The sequence below is a fragment of the Gadus macrocephalus genome, chromosome 1 (genome assembly GCF_031168955.1).
Source record: "Gadus macrocephalus chromosome 1, ASM3116895v1".
Classification (NCBI taxonomy): Eukaryota; Metazoa; Chordata; class Actinopteri; order Gadiformes; family Gadidae; genus Gadus; species Gadus macrocephalus.
This window is the reverse complement of record NC_082382.1, coordinates 3,549,492-3,570,474: the sequence shown is the minus strand read 5'-3', so window position 1 is coordinate 3,570,474 and position 20,983 is coordinate 3,549,492. Positions and strand designations below refer to the sequence as shown.

At 45.8% G+C, this 20,983-nt stretch overlaps 3 protein-coding genes across 4 annotated transcripts; 1 reads left to right on the top strand and 2 right to left on the bottom strand.

Annotated features, from left to right (window-relative positions):
* Nucleotides 1-186: 186 nt before the first annotated feature.
* On the bottom strand, nt 187-4,483 carry trub2 (TruB pseudouridine (psi) synthase family member 2). The gene is made up of 8 exons (XM_060063147.1): nt 4,211-4,483; nt 3,975-4,082; nt 3,733-3,807; nt 3,574-3,635; nt 3,322-3,403; nt 3,157-3,229; nt 2,757-2,893; nt 187-1,876 (listed from the first exon to the last, which is right to left on the bottom strand). Exons 1-8 carry the CDS (start codon nt 4,326-4,328, stop codon nt 1,638-1,640), a joined length of 894 nt encoding a protein of 297 aa, XP_059919130.1. The 5' UTR covers nt 4,329-4,483; the 3' UTR covers nt 187-1,637.
* Nucleotides 4,484-4,512: 29 nt separating this feature from the next.
* hdhd3 (haloacid dehalogenase-like hydrolase domain containing 3) lies at nt 4,513-7,924 on the top strand. 2 transcript variants are annotated; one of them, XM_060063161.1, is made up of 3 exons: nt 4,513-4,794; nt 5,244-5,578; nt 7,205-7,924. In XM_060063161.1, the coding sequence occupies exons 2-3, from the start codon at nt 5,249-5,251 to the stop codon at nt 7,598-7,600; spliced, it is 726 nt and encodes a 241-aa protein (XP_059919144.1). In that variant the 5' UTR covers nt 4,513-4,794; nt 5,244-5,248; the 3' UTR covers nt 7,601-7,924. The 2 variants fall into 2 exon arrangements, with proteins under 2 accessions (XP_059919144.1, XP_059919149.1); XM_060063166.1 differs by having other exon boundaries at nt 4,521-4,804.
* Nucleotides 7,925-12,878: 4,954 nt separating this feature from the next.
* Nucleotides 12,879-19,595, bottom strand: tgfa (transforming growth factor, alpha). Its single transcript, XM_060062768.1, has 6 exons — nt 19,274-19,595; nt 18,654-18,851; nt 16,179-16,293; nt 14,896-15,045; nt 14,575-14,678; nt 12,879-14,438 (listed from the first exon to the last, which is right to left on the bottom strand). The coding sequence occupies exons 1-6, from the start codon at nt 19,311-19,313 to the stop codon at nt 14,431-14,433; spliced, it is 615 nt and encodes a 204-aa protein (XP_059918751.1). The 5' UTR covers nt 19,314-19,595; the 3' UTR covers nt 12,879-14,430.
* Between the last annotated feature and the right edge of the window lie 1,388 nt (nt 19,596-20,983).

The window sequence follows — 20,983 nt, the reverse complement described above, 5'->3', positions numbered from 1 at the left end:
AAGCTGAGGCTATTCCAGTGTTTTCAACCGTATGCAAACAAAAACGGTCTTAATTGTCTGCGTCAGGGTCTTAATGGTCTGACAGGGTCTTATTGGTCGGCTTTCGGCTTGGCACCCGTGAAACGCTACTTGCAGCTTTATTTACCTTAAGGTCCTTCTCAGATTGAGTTCTTTTTTGGCTTGCCATTGCAATTGGCTGCAAATGAGTCATTCATACTGTTGTAGCCCATAACCTGAGAATGCAAATCTAAATCGTGCAAATGGAGAATGTAATTGAGGAACAGTCTACAATCTAGCGAAGTGTCCCATTTCATTTCCATCGTGCATGTTAACTGCTTCCCTTAATAGAAAATAGAACCTGACTTGAACTTCTCCTTTTGAGTTGTAACAAGGCCAGCTCTCAAGTAGATGGCAGCAATTTACATTTAGGGCATTTAGCTGACGCTTTTATCCAAAGCGACTTACAATAAGTACATTTGTCATAAGAAGTGAAACAATATATCGCTGTCAGTACAGTAAAGATGTTCATAGAGCCAAGTGCTAGTAAGTACTAACAATCGCTAGGCTAACCCATTCCCTGTGTACAGCAATGCTAGAAGCTACTGCAGATGTTACACAATTAAGTACTGTGAATAAGTGCAATGTAGATTAAGTGCGTACAATCAATTAGTTAAATCCCTATCCAGTGTTGTGCTAGTTAATCAGAGCCTCCCAGTTTGGAATGCCATACATCATTAGTCTTATTCTAGTTATTCTCTTGGATTTACTTTTTTTGAATCCTTTATTTCCAACTTTAGGTTAAACCCGTGTCCAAGGTCTCCACGCATTTGGATTGGTTTTTGGCATTAGTCCATGAATGTAGAACGCTTCATTATAGCAGTTATGACAATGTATGCATGAATGTAAGTAAAAAATAAATAAATGAATGATTCTAAATAAATATGCAAATGTTCCAGGGAAAATTACATTGTACGGATCATTTAATGGAAATGATCTCTAATCAATGTGATATCAGCTCTACCAGTCCCTGTTCATACTGCCACATGCCACATGCCCCAATACCATGTTCTGAATTGCATTCTGGGATACCTCGCTGTCCCAAGTCCCCACAGGTCGCCTCGATACATCCTTGGTAAAGTGGGCGAAGCGAGAACCCATGTGGGAATGAGGGCAGGACAGGAGTATAAAGTCGTTTTGAAGGAACCCTATTGGGGTTCCTTCCAAAGTTCTGCCATGCCCTGTGATATCTGGAATACCCAGGTACAATCTGAACAGATCAATGTACCAGCCTGCCCGTTGGACTGTAGCAACTACAGGCTTACCTATAGATTGCCAATCGAGGAGGCCACTCCCACTTGTGAAGTCACCAAGTCACAGGGCAGATTCTGATACCGCTTGGAGTGGCTCATCAGACTCACACCTTGGTGTAAAATAAAGGCCCTTTAATTAGGAAAAGCTAAATACTTCACTTTAAGATCAGGTCAAGAAAGTAATTATCTCCAGTGAATTATGTAAATGGAGGTAGTCTAACCCAGGAAAGTTGTTAAACCAAACAAGTTCAGTAATGATCCAGATAGTTTTCATTGCGAGTCTGTCTGTCTTCACTGCCAACCGCAGGACTCTGCTGGACAGACAGATCACAGCGCTGCCGGGGCGGGCAGCGGTCTGCTTTGTCTCTTGGAGTTGTTGTAGTGCTGGATGGTCAGAGCCACTTGGGCGGCGGTCCACTGACCCCGGGTCAGGGCCTGGTCAACCGTGAAGGGTCCGTCTCGTGTTCTCCGCACCGCCGTGCAGGAAGCTGTGCTGCGCAGCTCCAGACCGATCTCGTGCACCACCTTACGTAGATACCGCTGGGTTTCATTCAGACACTGCAGCTCTGGAACCAGAGGACAGAGCAGATACCGCTGATTCTCCTTCTAAACCTGCGATAGTGTTCTGGGATTCACCCCTGGCGGAATGTAAGTTAGCCTCAGTGAGATCGGATGTGACTAACGTAAGGGTGCCAGGCCCACGTTAGGGGTGCCAGGCCAACATAAGGGTGCCAGGCTAACGTAAGGGTGCCAGGCTAACATAAGGGGGGGCCAGGCTAAGGTTAGGCTGCCAGGCTAAGGTTAGGGGTGTAGGGCTAACGTTAGGGGGGCCAGGCTTACGTTAGGGGGGCCAGGCTAACGTTAGGGGGGCCAGGCTAACGTTAGGGGGGCCAGGCTAATGTTAGGGTACCAGGCTAAGGTAAGGCTGCCAGGCTAAGGTAAGGGTGCCAGGCTACGGTAAGGGTGCCAGGCTAACGTTAGGGTGCCAGGCTACGGTTAAGGGTGCCAGGCTGACGTTAGGGGTGCCAGGCTGACGTTAGGGGTGCCAGGCTAAGGTTAGGGGGCCAGGCTAACGTTAACGTAATTATTTAAAAGAATAACAGCCATGTTGTTTCTATTTATATATATATATATATATATATACACACACACATCTTATTATTATTTGCCGTTTGGCAGTTATGTCACACGATCTGTTCCTGTGTTATTTTTCTACATTACCCAGAATGACCTCTGCCATCCCCTCTCAACATTAGGAGGCACCATTCTGTAAACTGTACATTTATAAATTGAATAAATCAACTAAAGGTATAACCATATGTATCAAACAGGTGATGTCAAAGTGAAAACCAAAAATACAATACAAGCAAAACTAACAAAGGTTACGCCAACTTTTGAATAGCGTCCCTTCAATTCTAAGAACATTATTTAATGGTAGATATTCACCCAAAGTGAAGAAGGGAGGCTGGAAGCCTGTGACCCGGAGGCCGGTTAGGATGGGGGGGGACTTCCCCTGCGGACCGAGTTCCCCTGTCACAGCCATCTCATAGGCTTCCTGTGAGCGCATGTCCACGTTGGAGTGACTGAGGACAACAGGACAGTCGTAAGTCCCTCAGTGACAACAAGGGTTCCTACAGGATTAGCATTCTAGTGGTGGGGTGAAGCATAAGTGCAAATTGAAAATATGTGGTTTCATTGACATTTTTCTGTTTTTAAATTCTGGTATTTAAATCCTGTTTAACAGAAACTTTACAATCATTAATATGTCCTTTATATCACTTCTTATTTTTCCAGGTTAGGTTGTACAAATCTGTTGAATGGGTTATGGAAGCGGGATGAGGTTTACATGAGCAAGGCCTTCTGATTGGCCTGCTGCAACATGGCCAGGACTTTCTCCAGCTTGTCCCGTGTGACGTGATCTGCACACACCAAGAAGATTCACCAACAGAATTATACAGGCCTAATACTAATTCAATACATAACCGTAGACGAGGGGCAAAGTTATACACACCATATGTGGATCTTTCAACAATCCTGCCCGTGCGAGAGAAATTATCCGTTGCAAATCCAAATTCACCCTCCAGAGTATAATCCTGGAAAACACAATCCAAATGAAATCCTTTAAACAAAATAAAATGGTGAGCATTTAAATAACAGCAGAACAAAATACAACTGTGAACCTTAAAACATCAGCAGAGATAAACAAAATACAATGCTGAACAAAAAAACATCAGCAGAGGTAAAAAAATAACAATAAGCTTACCCTTGTACAGCACATTTGGTAAAGATCATTCAGTGGTTTGTTTCCACGTCCAACTCCAATAACTAGGAGTCAAGTGAACATAAACGGTCAATAGTGATACATCTGAAGATATGAAACCTCTTCCATTCGTATCCCTGATCCTTGAAGCAGCCGCCTCACCCAGCACTCCGGAGGATGAAGCGTCCAGACGATGTCCGACTCCCACTTTGATCCGTCTGAACTCAGGTCCACGGACTGCAACGGTAAAGAAAGTGGGGTGTTATATTCAGGCAGCCAAAAGTAATTTTATATAAAGCAGATTCCATTGGAGTCCAATATGCAACAAATGGTATTAACAATTGCATTATGCACTGAATCTTTCCTCCGTTGCACAGCACTGTTATGGAGGAAGTCGGACGCACCCAGAGGATGAGCGGCCAGGGAGCTTGCAGAGAGCGTCAGTTCAGTGGGACCTCTGCCTGGTCCCAACAGCCTGACCCCAGGGGGTAGGGAAGGGGTGCCATTTACACCTGGTAATGACGTGTGCAGGAATAATGTAAATTCCACATCTATGGTAAATTCGTTGTAAAATTATTTTAGTTCGGATTGAATGTTAACAATTCAAGTAAGTGTTAACAAGTGTGTAAATGTTAATAACCTTCAAGAATACAAGTCTCTATCCTGTCTCGGACGAGCTTCCAATGGACGCCGGGGGGTTTGTACACACAGAACAACCCCTCTACCCAACGAAACTTCCGTATAGCTCGAATTGCCATCGCTGTTGTCCGTCAGAAATGCAAGCTAATTGTCGGATTAATTAGATCTCATAAACCCGCGGTAGAGCACTTTATTCAGAGGCTGCAGCCGCTGTCATGTTGTTCTCCACACACGTGAGGAAGGGCGCATGCGTACTAGGGACCCAGTGGGTATTCTCTGCTGCCCCCTGCTGGTCCGGAGGGGCGCTTTAGTAAACATTGTTGTTTAGCACAAACGGAACTGGGAAGCACAGTCGCTATTTTTCCACACCGAAGTTTGTTTAAGTGCGCCGTTATAACACGCCGACGAGCTGAGCGGGACCTCCGTTGTCAGAGCTGATAGACTATTAGAGAGTACAGGGAACAGTCGGCCGCCGTCACAGCTGGACGTCCACCTCTCCGCTCGGTGAACAACAGATCCAGGGCCTTCGACCCAGACCGCCGAGCCCAGCCCTAGGAGAACCCGGAGGAAGAGCCCAAGCCTGAGGTAAACCCCGGTACGAGCACCCGCTCCGCCGCGGACAGCAGCGTAGCGACACGTAGCGGTTATATCCTTGAACCTGTTTCAAACCGAATCAAGTCGCACCGTAACCATGTTCCTTTAACCCTACTGACCACGAAGTTCAACCAATTCATTACTAATATTGAAGTGGTTAGTCCAAACAACAGGCCGTGATTGAATACTTTGAGGGGCCAATACAAAGTGATGAAGCTCAGCTTCTCTGGCCTTTTTTCTCTCAGATGTGTTTGTTTTCAACCATACAATTTGTAAGAATGCCTTCTAGTTTAAGCTACATTTTGCTAAAAAAAACAAAAAAAAAACGTACGTAAGTAGATCTACTCATGGCCATGTCATTTTGGAAGGGAATCGAATTGCGAAACACTTGGCCAAGCCAGATGTGCCCTAACCATGTCCTTGTGTGTCCCTGTGCTCAGATACAATGCGCGGCCCTTTGCAGTGCGTGTTGTGGGACGTGAAAGACACGCTGCTTAAGGTGCGCATGTCGGTGGGTCAGCAGTACTGCATGGAGGCTCGCAGAGCGGGCCTGGACCTGAAAACATCTGAGGTGGACGTGGCCTTCCGGCAGGCCTATCAGCACTGCTCCCGCCGCTACCCCAACTACGGCATCACACAGGGCATGGATGGGCAGTCCTGGTGGATGAAGGTTGTGCGGGATACTTTCTCACGGTGCAAGGTTCAAGACCCCACCCTGTTGAACACCATGGCTCTGAACCTCTACAATGACTTCTGCAATCCAGAGAACTGGGAGGTAAATAAGCTTGTTTGTGGTCTTATGGTGTGGTCCTGAATCCTCGGACGCCAGCCTTCCGTTTCGGAAGTCGGAAATCTCCCAGCTTTCTTGCGGCACTTCTCCGAGGCACGCACGCCCCCCTTTGTCTTCATCTCTCGGAATTCTGAGAGTAGGCCGAGACTGGGGCGTTTCTAGGTTTCTGAAACATCAGAGGCTTAGCCAAGAGGGAAAAGAAAAATGATTTTTTTTCTAATGCTTTATTGTGCAAGCACATTTTTTCATAATGCTTTCCATAAATAAACAAAATAAGCTTTAAATAGCTACCTGACTGCTGTGCTGCTTATCCCCAAACATCTAAAGTTCAATTTAAGTTATTTCTTAGTCAAATGAATACAAGTGAGACAAACCTTACATATATACGGATCTGACTTGGGATAAGATAGGTTATTCATTTGAGGTGGTAAAGAGTCTGGTTATGTTTTTAACCTGATTTTTCTCTTGCCAGAAGGACTATCTAGGACCAGGCTGCTTTTTTTTTTTTAGATGCTCCTGGAATCCCCATGTTTCTTTTTAAATAAATAACTACCATTAGTGACTAGAATCATTTCATCACTTCTAGACTGAATTAAATTAATGCATTCCATAGTTACCAGTAAATATACCAATACATATTGAATTTTTATTTTATTATTTCTAACAAAAAATTATATTCTGGGCTAATTAAATAATATCCGGGGCTTTAGCCCCGAATAAAACTGAAGTGACGCCACTGGACCGAAGGCAGTGATGACGCTCAACAAAAATGGCTGCGCCTATGAAGAGATTAATTTTCTTTGTATTTGTACCACGTTGTTCATTATAAAAGGTCCCGTGACATGCCACCAGGTGTGGTGTTATTAGCCGTTACAAGCCGTTTTGGAAATCTTCCCCTTATGACATCACAGGTGGGCGTGTCCACCAAGATGTGTGACGGATAGATGAGCAATGTTTACTACAGTCCACTGGGTAGGCTGTTGGCTGATCTATCCAGCACACATCTAGGTGGCCACGCCCACTTGTGATGTCATAAGGGGCAGATTTCCAAAACATCTTGTGGCTAATCACACCACACCTGGTGATTTGTCATGGGACCTTTTAATGTTAATTTTAAATGCTCTTACACACTTGATTACATTGCTACTTTATTCCGGTCACCAATTTAAGCATTGCACGATCTTGCTGTGCTTGCAATACAATGTGTTGTGTTGTTTGTTTTCCGGTTTGTTTGCTAAAGAGGCTAATGTAGCTTACAATAAACAACGACTAGCCAATTTATTGACATAACCAAAAAGACGAACAGGAAGGCTATAAATGCTCCGAGACTAGAAATTACGTCAAAAGTGCAACTCGGAAGGCTGGCGCCCGAGGATTCAGGAACACACCTTTAGTTATTTTAAGAGGATATTCTTGTTTGTTTTCAAAGTGGGTGACGTAATTGATCAACCTAATGCGTTTTATTATCCATCCGTCTCGAAGGTCCGAGGACGTTGCCTAGCAACACGCACGAACACGCCGCTTGCATTTTTTTTTTAAACTAATTTGGCACCATTGTAATATATAATTTAAACACATGTTTTGACGTGATGCCGTTTGGTTTGACCCCAGGTGTTCCCCGACTGCCAGAAGGCTCTGGAGAGCTGCTCCTCTCTGGGCCTGACGCTGGGTGTGGTCTCCAACTTCGACCGGCGCCTGGAGGGCATCCTACAGGCGTGCGGCCTGCTGACCCACTTCAGCTTCCTGGTGACCTCCGAGGAAGCGGGCGTTGCCAAGCCCGACCCCGCCATCTTCGAGCAGGCGCTGCAGAGGTGCGGTGTGGCGGCGTCCAACACCGCCCACATCGGGGACCACTACCTGATGGACTACCTCAGCTCCCGCTCCCTGGGAATCCACGGCTATCTGCTGGACCGCCAGAACAAGTACACAAACTCGGACATCCCCTCGGAGCACCGCATCGGCTCGCTGGATGAGCTGCCTATGCGGCTGCAGCACTTCATGGACTAAGCCCCAGGCCCCCGACACTGGGTAAAGTGGGTCTACCGGGTCCAGCCGTGGGTCAAGCTCTCGATCCCCCTCACATGCACCCCGAGGCTGACCGTAACAGATGTGTCGGGTGCTTGGGGTGTCACGCTTTAAACACACCATCACTGATTGATGTAATTCTTTTTGGGGGGGGAAGTTGTTCTAACTTGAGGCTGTGTAACAGTGGAGAATCCTGCATTTCAGCAATCCAAATATATAATCCCATATAATGCACCTTAGCAATACTGTATAACGATATAAATCATATGTATATGCAATAATCTGAATAAAAATCATTTATATTCAGTCTGCTCACTTTTTTAAAATTGTAATCATTTTAGCACAGTATATTGTTAATCTCAATGTTCAAAGCATCTCTCTTTAATTCTAAAGAAATGTTAAACTATTGTGGAAGCAACGATCTTGAATTTAGTCACCTAAATATGACAAGTCAATCATGACCATACTTCCTTCAGCCTTTGGATTATCTTCATAACCAAGGGGTTCAGAGGGCCGTGATTCTTTGGGTTGTCCTGCAGTATTCTAGAGATCAGTGGTCTCGATTGGCTGCCTGCAATATGACCGGTTTGCTTGGGAAACACTGACGTTCCTCAGAATAAAGAAAAAGATAAATTACAATGAAAGCTGCATCACCAATCCAGAGCACAGTAAAAAAAAACATAACATTTTGGTAAAGAACAAAACATTGAATGAGATGAAGAATAAAATGACACCATGTTGGTGTCATTTCATCAGCCTTACAGCCCAAATAATTTGAATTATGTCTGACAATGTAATATAACTCATTTTTATTAAATAATTTAGCCTACCCCACAAATATGTATATATTTGTCAAAACCCACACCGTACAAGTCTAGACAGTGGGAACAATTGTAACATTTAATACATTTTGCTGACATATGCATTTTCTTCTCTACAAAGAGGGTCAGAATGTCCCTGAAAAGATGGCAATGATGCCTTCTGCCGTTAACTGCGCTAATCCCAAAAGGCAGGATATAATTGTTTTTACAGAGCATGTGGTTGTTCCCTTCGATATAAAGACTGGATGGATCTAAGACAGAACTTTTTAAAGAGCGTTTTTCCGTCATAATATAAGGATTGAAAGCACGTAAAAAAATGTCGGTAGATACACCAGGTTTTTCAATCAGGCACAGTGTAGGCTACAATATCCCATTTAGTGCATTACAAAAGTTGGCCATTTTGACGGAGGCTGTCAAGTTTTGGAATAGCAGGATCTAGTAAAATTTCCAGATTAGGGTGAGCTATTCCTTCCCATAAATTGGTGTATAATGCTTCAAATTTATGTGATGCCATTAGGAATATAATCGTTAATTTAAAGACCTGGAGATAATTTTAATAATTAAAATAGTCTAAAAGAATTGAAAATAAATTAAGCTGACATTCAGGTTCAATAATGAACGTGTAGGCCTACCACCAAAGCCCAGTTAATAAATCCTAATGTTTTTAGTAACTCAGTTAAGCAAGCCTTGTAACCTTTCTTAGAAATTCATTTATGCAGTCAGATGTCTTCTAGTCAGTGATATTATGATGAAACTAAAACCAACAATCTGTGGCACTTATATGCAAAATAAAGAAAAACAAACACATTCACCTCTGGACATAGCAATTTATCATCACATCATAATGTTTAATCAGACGAAATGCAAGACAATGCTGTTCATACTGTGGCAACCCGGTCCCAACACCTCGGGCCAGGCGGCCCAGGGGAGAGGTGGTGGATGGCACATACAGCCGATATCCACCAGTCGGAGCCAGAGAGCGTCCATTGCGTCATCCTAATCGGCGCAATGGAGGACACCTGCGGCGGAGGATGCGGAAGACCAGGAACCCCTTCAAAAGGCTGTGATATGTTCTCTTAGGGAGAGAACTGGGAGTCCGAGCAGAGCAGTGAACCACCAGGACCCGAAACGGACGGGTAGACGGGTGGATCTAGTGGAACTTTCCCCAGCGGTCCCGAGGGAACCCCCACGCCCGGACGACGTACGCCGACCCGGAACGCACCGCTGGAACAGCGCTTCCGACGGGAGCGACCTCCCTCTCAAGGGACGAGACCGGCCCGGCCGGAGAGACATTCACCTGGAGTCTACCGTGGCTCACGGAGTCATTAGTATGATTTTTGGTTTCCCCGCGTTGGGCACAGACCCATGTGGTTTTCCGTTGTTCAATGATTAAACGCCTTATTGGGCTTTGAACAGACCTTGGCGTATGGTGATTTCCTGAGTGAGAAAGACACTCCTGGGGCCGGGTCGCCACTTATGGTGGAGAATGCAATGCAGGCAACCTGACCACGATACAGACTACTCAGGTTTACCAACCCACCCGCCAATGCAGAACCCGGATGGAGCCTTGTCCTTCTCCGGGAGGCAGTACTACACCTCACGCAACAGGCAGTTTGTGAATCCCCGACCTCCGCACCGACCAGCCGCCTCACCAAACTCGGTCCAGAAGACGACGTGGAGGCCTACTTGGGGGTCTTCGAGAAGACGGGAGAGCTGGCCGGAGGACAAGTAGGCCCACATCCTGTCCCCCTTCCTCACCGGACCCACAGAGCAGGCAAGCCAGGACCTGGCGCCGGAGCGTGCCAGTCAGTACCCGGCGTTGAAACATGCGATATTGGCATACTATGGACATAGCCTCGCCGCCAGGGCCCAGCGCTTCCACGAATGGCGATTTGGGTGACCGAACAACTGGTGATACCCCGACCTTATGCCCGACCTTATACTGTTTATGGCACACTCTCATCTGTTAGGAGCCCACCTAGGCATGGACAAAACCAGAGACCGGATTTTATTTTTTATTGGCCCGGGGTGAAAAGAGACGTTGTTCAATACTTTCAGACCTGCCCCGACTGCCAGCGTACTGCCCTGAGACCCTCGGTTCGGAACCCTGTAATCCCCATAATTGAAGTACCGTTCGACCGGTCATCTCTGGACATTGTTGGGCCTCTCCCGAAGACCAGCCGGGGACATAGGTACATTCTAGTGATAGTGAACTATGCTACCAGGTATCAGGGAGGTACTCACAGACCAGGGATCCTGTTTTATGTCACGGGTGATGTAAGATTTGCTTAGCCTCCTCCAGGTAAAGCAGCGGTGTACCACCCCCAGACAGACGGGCTCGTGGAACGTTTGAACAAGACACTAAAACAAATGCTGAAGAAGGCCATGGACAGACGGGAAAATGTGGGACCAGCTCCTGCCCTACGTCCTGTTCGCAGTCCGTGAAGTGCCCCAAGCCTCCACGGGTTTCTCCCCCTTCGAACTTCTGTATGGGAGAAGACCAAGGGGACTCCTCGACTTCACCAAGGAGGTGTGGGAGAGTTGGCCAAACCCTCATCGCACTATGGTTGACCACATGGAGCACGTGCGGGACCGCATGGCGCAGGTCTGGCCCATCTTCCGGTACCATCTCTGACAGGCCCAGCAAGCTCAAGCCCGGGTCTACAACCGGGGAGACCCGCTGCGCATATTTCGGCCCGGCGACCTGGTCCTGGCTGGTACTCATACCAATGGCAGAGTGCAAGTTCTTGGCCAAGTGGCAGGGGCCCTACGAGGTGGTCGACAGGGTGGGGGAGTTGAAATACAGGGTACGGCAGCCCGGGAGACGCAAACCCACCCAACTCTATCACATCAACCTGCTGAAGCAGTGGCGGACTGGAGCTAACCCACCGGCGGACGACGTACGCCGACACGGAACGCACCGCAGGAACAGCGCTACCGACGGGAGCGACCTCCCTCTCAAGGGACGAGACCGGCTCGGCCGGAGAGACAATCACCTGGACTCTATCGTGGCTCATGGAGTCATTAGCATGATTTTTGGTTTCCCCGTGTTAGGCACAGACCCACCCGGTTTTCCGTTGTTCAATGAATAAACGCCTTATTGGGCTTTGAACGGACCTTGGCGTATGGTGATTTCCTGAGTGAGAGACACTCCTGAGGCGGGGTCGCCACAATACATTGATAAATCACTGCTGAAGTTTATGGCAACCAAGGGCTTATTGCCCGCTGGCTGCGCTAACATGTCTGAACGGTAAACCCTGCCATAGGGTCGGCTGTGCCAAGCACCGGAAAAGGTGCCAATACCAAGACCAGACAGCAATTGAACTGAATAGCTCTATCCATACACATAATCTGAGAAGTTCTACATAGTTGTTGCACAACAACATACCGTTGGTTAGTCCATCTCATGGAGAAATAGACTTCATTGTGGACGTCAATGGGCTGCCATCACATTTGTGGAAATGAATCACACGTCATTTTAGATAAGCATCCAGAGAAAGTAAAGTCAGAGAAAGGAAGTTGCAGACAATGACTCAAACCACCTATGACAAAGGTTAAAATGACATTACCATGAGATGTTATTTGATACAGGAGAATAACATTGACAGCAACTGCCAAACCCTTAATACTCTTATGTAAAACCTATCTAGTCAGAAACAGATACTGGGAATGTTGGGCTAAGATAAGTAGAAGAAGACAAAAGAAATGTGTGCTACCAGGAAAACCAACCCCAGAGAAAAGAGCATGAAACAGTTCCCAAACTGGACATTCTGCTGAATTTAACCATCCAGTAATAGTAAACCATGGTTCTGTTTCAAGCGCTCTCCTTCCCATGCCTAAGCCTATTGTGCATCTTCAGAGAGCCACACAGAAGAGCTGCTTATTTCAAAGCTGCTTTAGTAGCTCAGCCAGAAGCGCTCTAAAAGGGCTCCACAGCAATCCAATTGCAAACATAATAGGATTGGCGAAACAAAAGACAGCCTAATTTTGGAGACCGTGAAAGGAAGAGCAGAGGAGATACAGTAGATAATGGAGAAGAACATCAACACCATCCTAGCGATGGAGCCATGGGAAACGACCAGGATGTCAGAATCTTAAAAACAGTTTTAACATAAAGAGAAAAATCATGTGAAGACGAGAAGACAAGAAAAGGTCACAGTGACAGGAACAGGCACACAAACTGGCCAAATCGAACTAGGAGAAATAGAGTTGAAATTATGGAGACCTTTCCTTTTGCGCCAAAGCCCCGCCAGAGTGAGGCTCTTTGTGGGTTTGGCCCCGGGTTCAGGGGTCTATTCCGTGTCTGGAATAGAATCAGTGGATGGGAAACATGGAGAGCCTCAGCTATAAGAAATATTGGAAATAAACCCACAATGATGAGGTCAAAGGAAGTGGGTGAAGATAATGTGTAGCCAAGAAAATAAATACCAAGAACACTGTTTGCAAATTTAAATATTCATTGAAAAGCGAATTTCATGGAATACAAGTCTGACAAACTGAAGCATGCATCTGGCAATTTAAAAGGTTTGAAAGAATTTGAAGCTTTACACCTTACAGAATACATTATACCTACAACATATTTTACGTAAACATATGCTGTCAGACATGACATTTTTAACGATGGCGACAAACTGTAAACATGAAAAGGTAATTTGTTTAGTGCAGCATTCCTCTTAGACAGTACTTTGGAGCATAGGAATGATAGCAGAAGGTAGGAAGAAGCCGTATGTGGACCATTGTTGCACAATTTCTTACTTACGCGCAAATATTTCCGAAAAGATACTCTTGAGATTTCACTATTTATTTTCCTTAACTCGTTGTTTCGACATTTCTGACAAGGCTTGATTTGTTTCTTTGACATCAACTGTTTTCAATACAGAAATGTTTAACTCAAAGGCAATCTGAGGAAACTCATTGAAGATACCCCTTGGACGAAAAGCATGAAGTGTATGCCGAATTAGGGCACGTGTCTACTGTAATAATCTGTTAATGTTTTAAAAAACAATTAAAACATTAGCAGTGACTAAAGTATAAGTATGCATAAGTGTCTATGTACAAGTAGTATAAACAGTGAAATGTGTCTCTTCCCTTAAGTGCTTGTTCATAGTAGTAATTAAGTGTACCCATGCATTTCATACCAGTTTTAAGAAGGGGTGAGCTTGTAGTCCGTTGCCACATAGATAGCTTGGGGATCACAGTCCCCCTAATAAATTAATATATATATACGTGTTTAAGTAAAGGAATTAAAAAAGTAAGAATGACATTACAGCCTGAATTAGTAGTCGGAAATATGAATCACTTATCCCTGTTCCCTAAAATTCCTGATCCTCTATAAACATACCTTCAAAAACTTTTACATTTCCTTTTTTCCCCACCAACATAGCATCTCCATAAACAAATATCAATTTGAGAAGCCTATATGTGTTATCGACTCAGTCACCCAATTTGTCAAGTGAAGTGAGTTAAAATCCCTTGCTCAAAAAACCGATACAACTATTTCCAAGTATTGGTTTCCCCCATCATAACTTCAAACATCTAAAGTAGTGTTTGATCGAACATCGGATGTAAATTATGTGCATGCAATTTTAAAAAGACAAGAATGGGCCGGTCCTCCGACTTGAGAAATCAAAACAGACGCATCTGCGGTTCGAGATAATGAAACGGCCTCGTAGACCATCCTTGATTCCTACACAAATGACAACACAACACGCAGAGGGAGGGGTGCCTACAGCATCCAACAGCTGCCCACGTTCCTTTGGTCGTCCAAAAGAGGCTACCTTAGCCTTCACTAGTGTCCACTTCCTTTAAAGTACAGGCAGACGAGTTCTTCCTTGATTATCGCCGTTCAAAAGTACAAAACACAAAAACAAGAAAACAATCACTGGAGATGGTTTCCCACTCCATGGAGGATGCCGAGTGGTTCAGGGAACACTGGACCAGTAAAGGGGAGTAGCAGAACTAGTACCCTATAATCTGATCCACGTCCACTCCTCACACCACTGCAGAGAAACAAGTAAAATACATCACCCTTTTTTACAGCTTTTTGCCATTTCGTCTATTTTAAAACAGTAAAACCTGTGTGAAATTAAGCAACATTAATTAGCAGTTGGTGGAAGATCAAAAAATGTCCAGTACCACTTTCAGACGGACAGAACGATGGCCCGCCCTTCAGCATTTCTCTGGTCTTTTCCTTGTGAAAAGCCCTCCTCCGTCTTTCATAATCCCGCCTCCACCAACAGCTGAGAACACAAACGCATTCATCAGTTCAAACACAAAAATAACGATAAAAATAAAATAATTTCATTTTATTCTATCTGGTAGAGAAATCGGACATTCCATTTATGAGTATTATTGCAAGATTCATAATAAGTAATAATAAAAGAGAAACCGTACTATGTGATTGTTCCTACCCGACCCCGAAGTCATGAAGATACAGACTTAAACAATGGCGCTTACTGTAAAAGTGTGCAGAACAGCATGGTCAGGGCACAGCCCATGACACACAGCACCAGCACCGTGGCCACGGTCTGCCCTCGGTGGTTGGTGGCCACCACAGCCAGGAGGTCTGCATGCTCACACCTCATCCCCACAAAGCCCGATGGACACCTACACGGGAAGAGCACACACCTTCTGATACACACAGCGAGGACACACCTAGGATTCTCTGGGGGGCTTAAACAATTCCAACACTCAGACTGAACATAAATCTAAATAATGAGTAATGGAGCTAAAGACTCATGGAGTCCCAGAATGGATAAGCCAATCAAATCAGTCGGCGTTCCCGTTATCCCAGGAGAGGGAATTCCCTGACATTACTGCAATCACACCAGATCACTTAAATTTAAAACTATTTCAAATGTTTACCTTGGCACGATGACCAGAGATAAATCGATTCTTACAAGTCTTCCTCTATTAAACCATGTGAAATTTGCTTGCCTGCCTAATCACTTTACATCTTTATATTCAAATTTTGCCATTGAGTAAAATAGGAATATTTATATTACAAGACAAATATGTCTTAGAAACATTCCAACTGATTTGTATGAAAATAACTGTTCAAGTTTCAATCGCCTGGAAATAGAAAAAAAATGCAGGATTGTCTGGATTTCATTTTATGTATTTAAAAGCAACATTTCACAAGTAAAACTTTTGTTGGTTTCAACTTCCTCTCTGGAAGAATGCGACTCGTGATTGAGGTGAATGATATAATGTAATTAGTAAGAGTATGCTCCCGTCAGAGAGCAGAGGGTATAGCGGACATCACTGATATAGCTGTGTCTGTGCTGTTCCTACAACATCTTGTAGGAACACCATCCTTAAACATTACCTAAGGGCCAAGTATTTGGCCAGTAGGTTAAACCCTGCCATTTTTAAACAACTTGTTTGTTGCTCCAGGGCCATCTCTAGTTGACCAATCACGTTGTTGCGAATTCATAGTTTTGCGACCGGGGGAAAAGACCAGGAAAACCATGAAGCATGGATCCTAAGAGTACAGACACGGCAATGTCAGATGGTGCATGGATCCAGTCCCGTAATCTCTCCAACTCATTTTGAAATGGGACCACATTCAACCATTTTTTATTTTGACCAAATCTTAAAGTTCTAAGAAAGAAAACAAGGTTTTTCCACTTGTTTTCATTTTCAGAATTACAGTCAATGGTTCACAGTCCCATCTTTCCTCTTTTCCACATGTATTCAAGCGCTGATTGATTCATCAGACATTGTTGTGTTGCACTTACACACATGCAGGCGTTTCCTCCAGGATAAGGAAGCGACAGGTGCCATGGAAACAGAAGTGTCGGTGTGAGTCCGGACAGTCGTCAAAGTGGAACCGAACCGCAGCCGCCACAAACTCTGAGGAACACAGGACAGCCGATCACTAGATCAGCTAGTTAGCTAAAGTGACCGTAGATCCCTAGAGGCCGTATGCTAAGGGGAAAGTGGATCACGAGAGACCCTTACCTGAGGGGACGCCAGTTCACTAGAGACCCTTACCCAAGGGTCTGTACATCACTAGAGGCCCTTACCTAAGGGGACACTAGATCACTAGAGACCCTTACCTAAGGGGACCATAGTTAACTTCCCCTTACCTAAGGGGACGCTAGACCACTAGAGGCCTTTACCTAAGGGGACCGCAATAGAGGGCCTTACCTAATGGCGCATTTCCACTGCAGGGTGCGGAACGGATCGGATCGCAAAGGTGCGGGTCGGATCGCGTTTCCACCGCCAAAAGTGGGCGTGACCCGGACTTTGCCGTACCCGTTCCGACCCCATTCTAGGGACTCCTCCGTTGCGGTACCCAAAACGAGACCAGACGCCTGAAAGGGTACCCTGGAATTCTAGCTACACCCCCCCTCCGTTGATTGGTCGACAGAATCGTCACTTCCGGGTGACGCGGGGATAAAAACAAACAAACAGTAGCCTCAAGGTATTATTCTTTACAATTAACATGTCGCGTAAAAAGCTTGCTTGGGCGAACAAGGAGGTGGAGACGTTCGTCTGCATTCTTGCGGAGGAAGACGTTGTTTACGATGTTTACGTAGCTGCCGCGGCGATTGACATCCGGCCTACCACCAAGGGTACTATCGGCAGTGGAAACGCGACCTCGGAACTGAGCTGGGCTATACTGCCCCCTCCCTACCGCACCTTTGCGATCCGATCCGTTCCGCACCCTGCAGTGGAAATGGGGCATAGGGGACTATCAATCACTAGAGACCCTTACTTAAGGGGACTTTACATCACTAGAGGACCTTACATAAGGGGACTCTAGACCACTAGAGACCCTAACCTAAGGGGATGTTAGATAACTTGCCCTTACCCAAGGGGGCCATAGAGAGATTTCTATCCTAACTCATGGTGATAATTTGGCTAATTTAATTTGTAACTCAATCTAATACAAATTGAATGCTATTTGAATGTTTCCACAGCCATTGACAAACCTCATTACTTACTGACGTTAGGGATGTTAATGGTTAACCATTCAAATATATTCAGTGACAATGTATGTTTTGTGTACCATTTCTTAATAAAGGGGTCTTGGCCTGCGTTGTTTCTCTAGACATGGCAGTAGTTGGGCCCCAATTGACATGGTTTTGTTTGGCGCCAGCATTGGCAAAAATATAACTCCAAACTCCTCGTTTGGAGTGAGAGCCTTATTGTTTATTTCTTCTGGTTGTGTAAATAGTTTGTGCTTCTTAAATTAATGTTTCACAACAAATTTGCAACCCGAATTGTAATACAGGATACAAAGAACAAATAAGGCAAAAGCCACATGATTTTGAGGTCACATCAGACCAAACTCACACCCACACCACAAAGACAGGCGGTCTCCACAATAAGCACTATACTCCTCCATTGTCCCTGGCAGGAAGGCAAATGTATAGTTTACAGGTTTTGCATTTCAAGAATCACAGTTGGGCCCTGTAAGATTGGATCCCCATTAAATATTCTCAAAAGACATCGGTGGAAAGACCAGCTCCTCCTTTACAGGAACCTTGTTTATTTCTCTGCAGATCATTTCACACCTTCTAATGGTCCGTAAGGAGAAAGTGATGACAAACGTCCAAATAACACTCACAAAGAAAATGCTATATCAATTCAGGAACACAAAAAACCTTCTGCAACTAGCCCCAACAAAAGGCTGGTGTTGGAGTCCTCCGGCTCCCAAATCAGATGTCACGATGTGCCATTCAGGAGGGAGGAGAATGCACAGGCACACAGATAGCTGCCACACACACACACACACACACACACACACACACACACACACACACACACACACACACACACACACACACACACACACACACACACACACACACACACACACACACACACACACACACACACACACACAGGCGTCTGACTAACAGCCCCTCTCGCTTTCTTTTCACGAGACCTGCTCTCCCAGACAGAATACCATCCAGATGAGTGCTAGGGAATGCCTCCCCGATATTGATTACATGTAGCGATGTGAACTGCTCTGGATACACATCACTACATAAAGGCTTTGTTCCAATGCTGCAAGTCCAAAACTTTCAATAGTTTACTGTGCCATCCATAACTGTGTAGGAGGTTGCCTCAATTCTATTAAGTTGTATTTCTGACAGCTGTCTTTGGGACTATTTCCCATAGACAGCAGCTATGGACGAGAAGTGGAAAATGTAGCCTGTGATTCTAGTTTTTGTGCGAGTTTGCACCACTCTTTTTCTTACTTTTAACTGGTGGGATGGTTTTGGGTGTAGCGATGGTGGTGGTAGAGGAGGTTGTTCTACTGCTGGCGGCGGTGCTGACCAGGGTGGAGGCGGAGGGAGCGGAGGCGGTGTTGGGGGCACCAGTGGAGGTGATGGGGATGGAGGGGCTGGCATCCATCACTGAACCCCCCTGTGATGCTCCCAGTGTAAACAGGGAACCTACCAGTGGAAAGAAGAGTGGTTGTTGATCGCCAGCATCACTCAAAGTATGATCCGATCCAAAGTCATTGTGAGGCAGGTGAAAAGTGAACAAGCCCATCAGAAATGTGTTGTTGGGATCTTATGGGGCTCACCGAAAGGTCAAGTAGTCTTTCATCAAAGCATACCACAAAAGACCACCACCAACAGCTCGGGTTTAGAGTGACATAGGCCTACAAACACTAGACTCTATGAAGTACACAAAGTAGTTTTTAATCGATAGATGAAACACGTTTGTATCAGATGATTCAACAGATTGAACCACTACTCGTCGTTTTACAGCCCAGTTGACAACACCAGCTCGGTAGACTGCGTGTTGTATCGTGGGGACAGTGATGCCTCATTGGGTAGATGGCTTAGGGGTTTTCCTTCAGATAACTCACCAGTCAGGAGAAACACTGCATCCCAGAGGATCCGATTCATCCTGACGACTTGTAGGAACAACGAGGTGATGACCTCAGGCTGAGCTTGGATCCACAATTTAGGGTGACGGCGTTCTGCGCCCAGCCCATTAATCCGATCCCGACACTGACTCAGCCGATGTCAAGCACAAACATTGCCACCACGGTAGTGGTCAAATTTGAATTTATACGGAGTTTCTAAGAAAAACGAAGACTTCCTTGTTATTCCACGCGCTTTACACTTGTTTCAATCAGCTCTGACACCGGCGACGCGCACGTTTCGTCCCCGCATCACTGGAGTGAGCGGCGCGCACTGAGAGGCTAATTAACATGAGGAGGGGAGGGGGGAGGAGTGAGGGAGGGGGGAGGGGAGAGGGGAGGAGATAGGGGGGGAGTGGGAGAGAGGGTGGGAGAGAGGGGAGGAGGGGGGGAGGGGGGAGAGGGAGAGGAGGAGGGGGGAGGAGGAGGAGGAGAGGGTGGGCAAAGCGCAGATGGGTGTATGATCGGAAGTTCACGAGGATATTTTCAATGGAATGTAGCGAGTATGTTTTTGTGACATCTGTAGATATATTACATCTATTTTAAGCGTGGCGGTTTTAGGCACGGGCGTACCCCGGGGCGCCTTTCTTTCATGACACGTGGGGGGTGCCACGAGCAGTTAAAAAAAAAATAATCATCTGTGCTGCGAAGCGGTTTTCTATGATGTATTATAACATTTTGTGGGGAATTGGCATATTGGCGCCCCCTATGGCTGCAGGCGCCCCTGCTGGTTGAGAAGGTGCCGTGCACAGACGGACTGAAACCCCCATCGAAGTCCGTAGGGCCACGAGTGACGAGACAACTCGCCATCTCCTATATGACACTGTTTTTACCATGACTCACGCCGACAGGATCGGTGTCCGCCCTGATCCATACCTCCGACTCTGAGGTATGGATCAGGCCTCACTCACCACCCGAGCCATCTCATAATCTATATACCATTGGAGGACGACAACACATTGAGGGACGAGGACCCAGCCCTGCTGCCCCAGAGGACCCTCACAGAACCTCACTGTCCAGGCTCTGATTGCTTCTGGAAGGCCTTGCGTGACTGGCTTAGCTCCCTCCACCCCTGGAATTCACGAGGACTTGCTTTGCTGACGGATTTGATCAATAGCTTCATTGCTCCACATTCTGCCCTATCTCCCACTGTTGTGGATAGAAACCCACACTTAAACAAAATACCAGAGGTCAAGAAGGACATGGTTTGAACGATTAAGACATTAGTAGTAACAAAAACTGAGTTGGATTGCAAAGAACTCCTGATCTGGCATCAGGCTTCAGGTTATATTCCCACAGGGTGTGGCTTCCCCCTACATGCACTGACCAATCACAACACTATATGCATCGGGCCTAGACATTTGACATCTCTGTGTCCCCCATCCCAGTTTCCCATTAACTAAACATGCACCTATCCTCCTTCAGTGGTCACCGGTCACCCTAGGTCCAGCTCTGATCTGAACGAAATAAGGGGTTCCTTTCAGAGGGCTATCGGGAGGTGTAATAAAGACACATGGAATTCCCTTGGAATAGGGCCCTTAGTTGACTCTGCCTTATTTCCACACCGGTTTCCGACATGTAGACAAGATGTTATTCATAGTTCCTTTAAACCTTCGCCCATACCTTCAGCCTGGTCCTGTCTCAGTCTCTCAT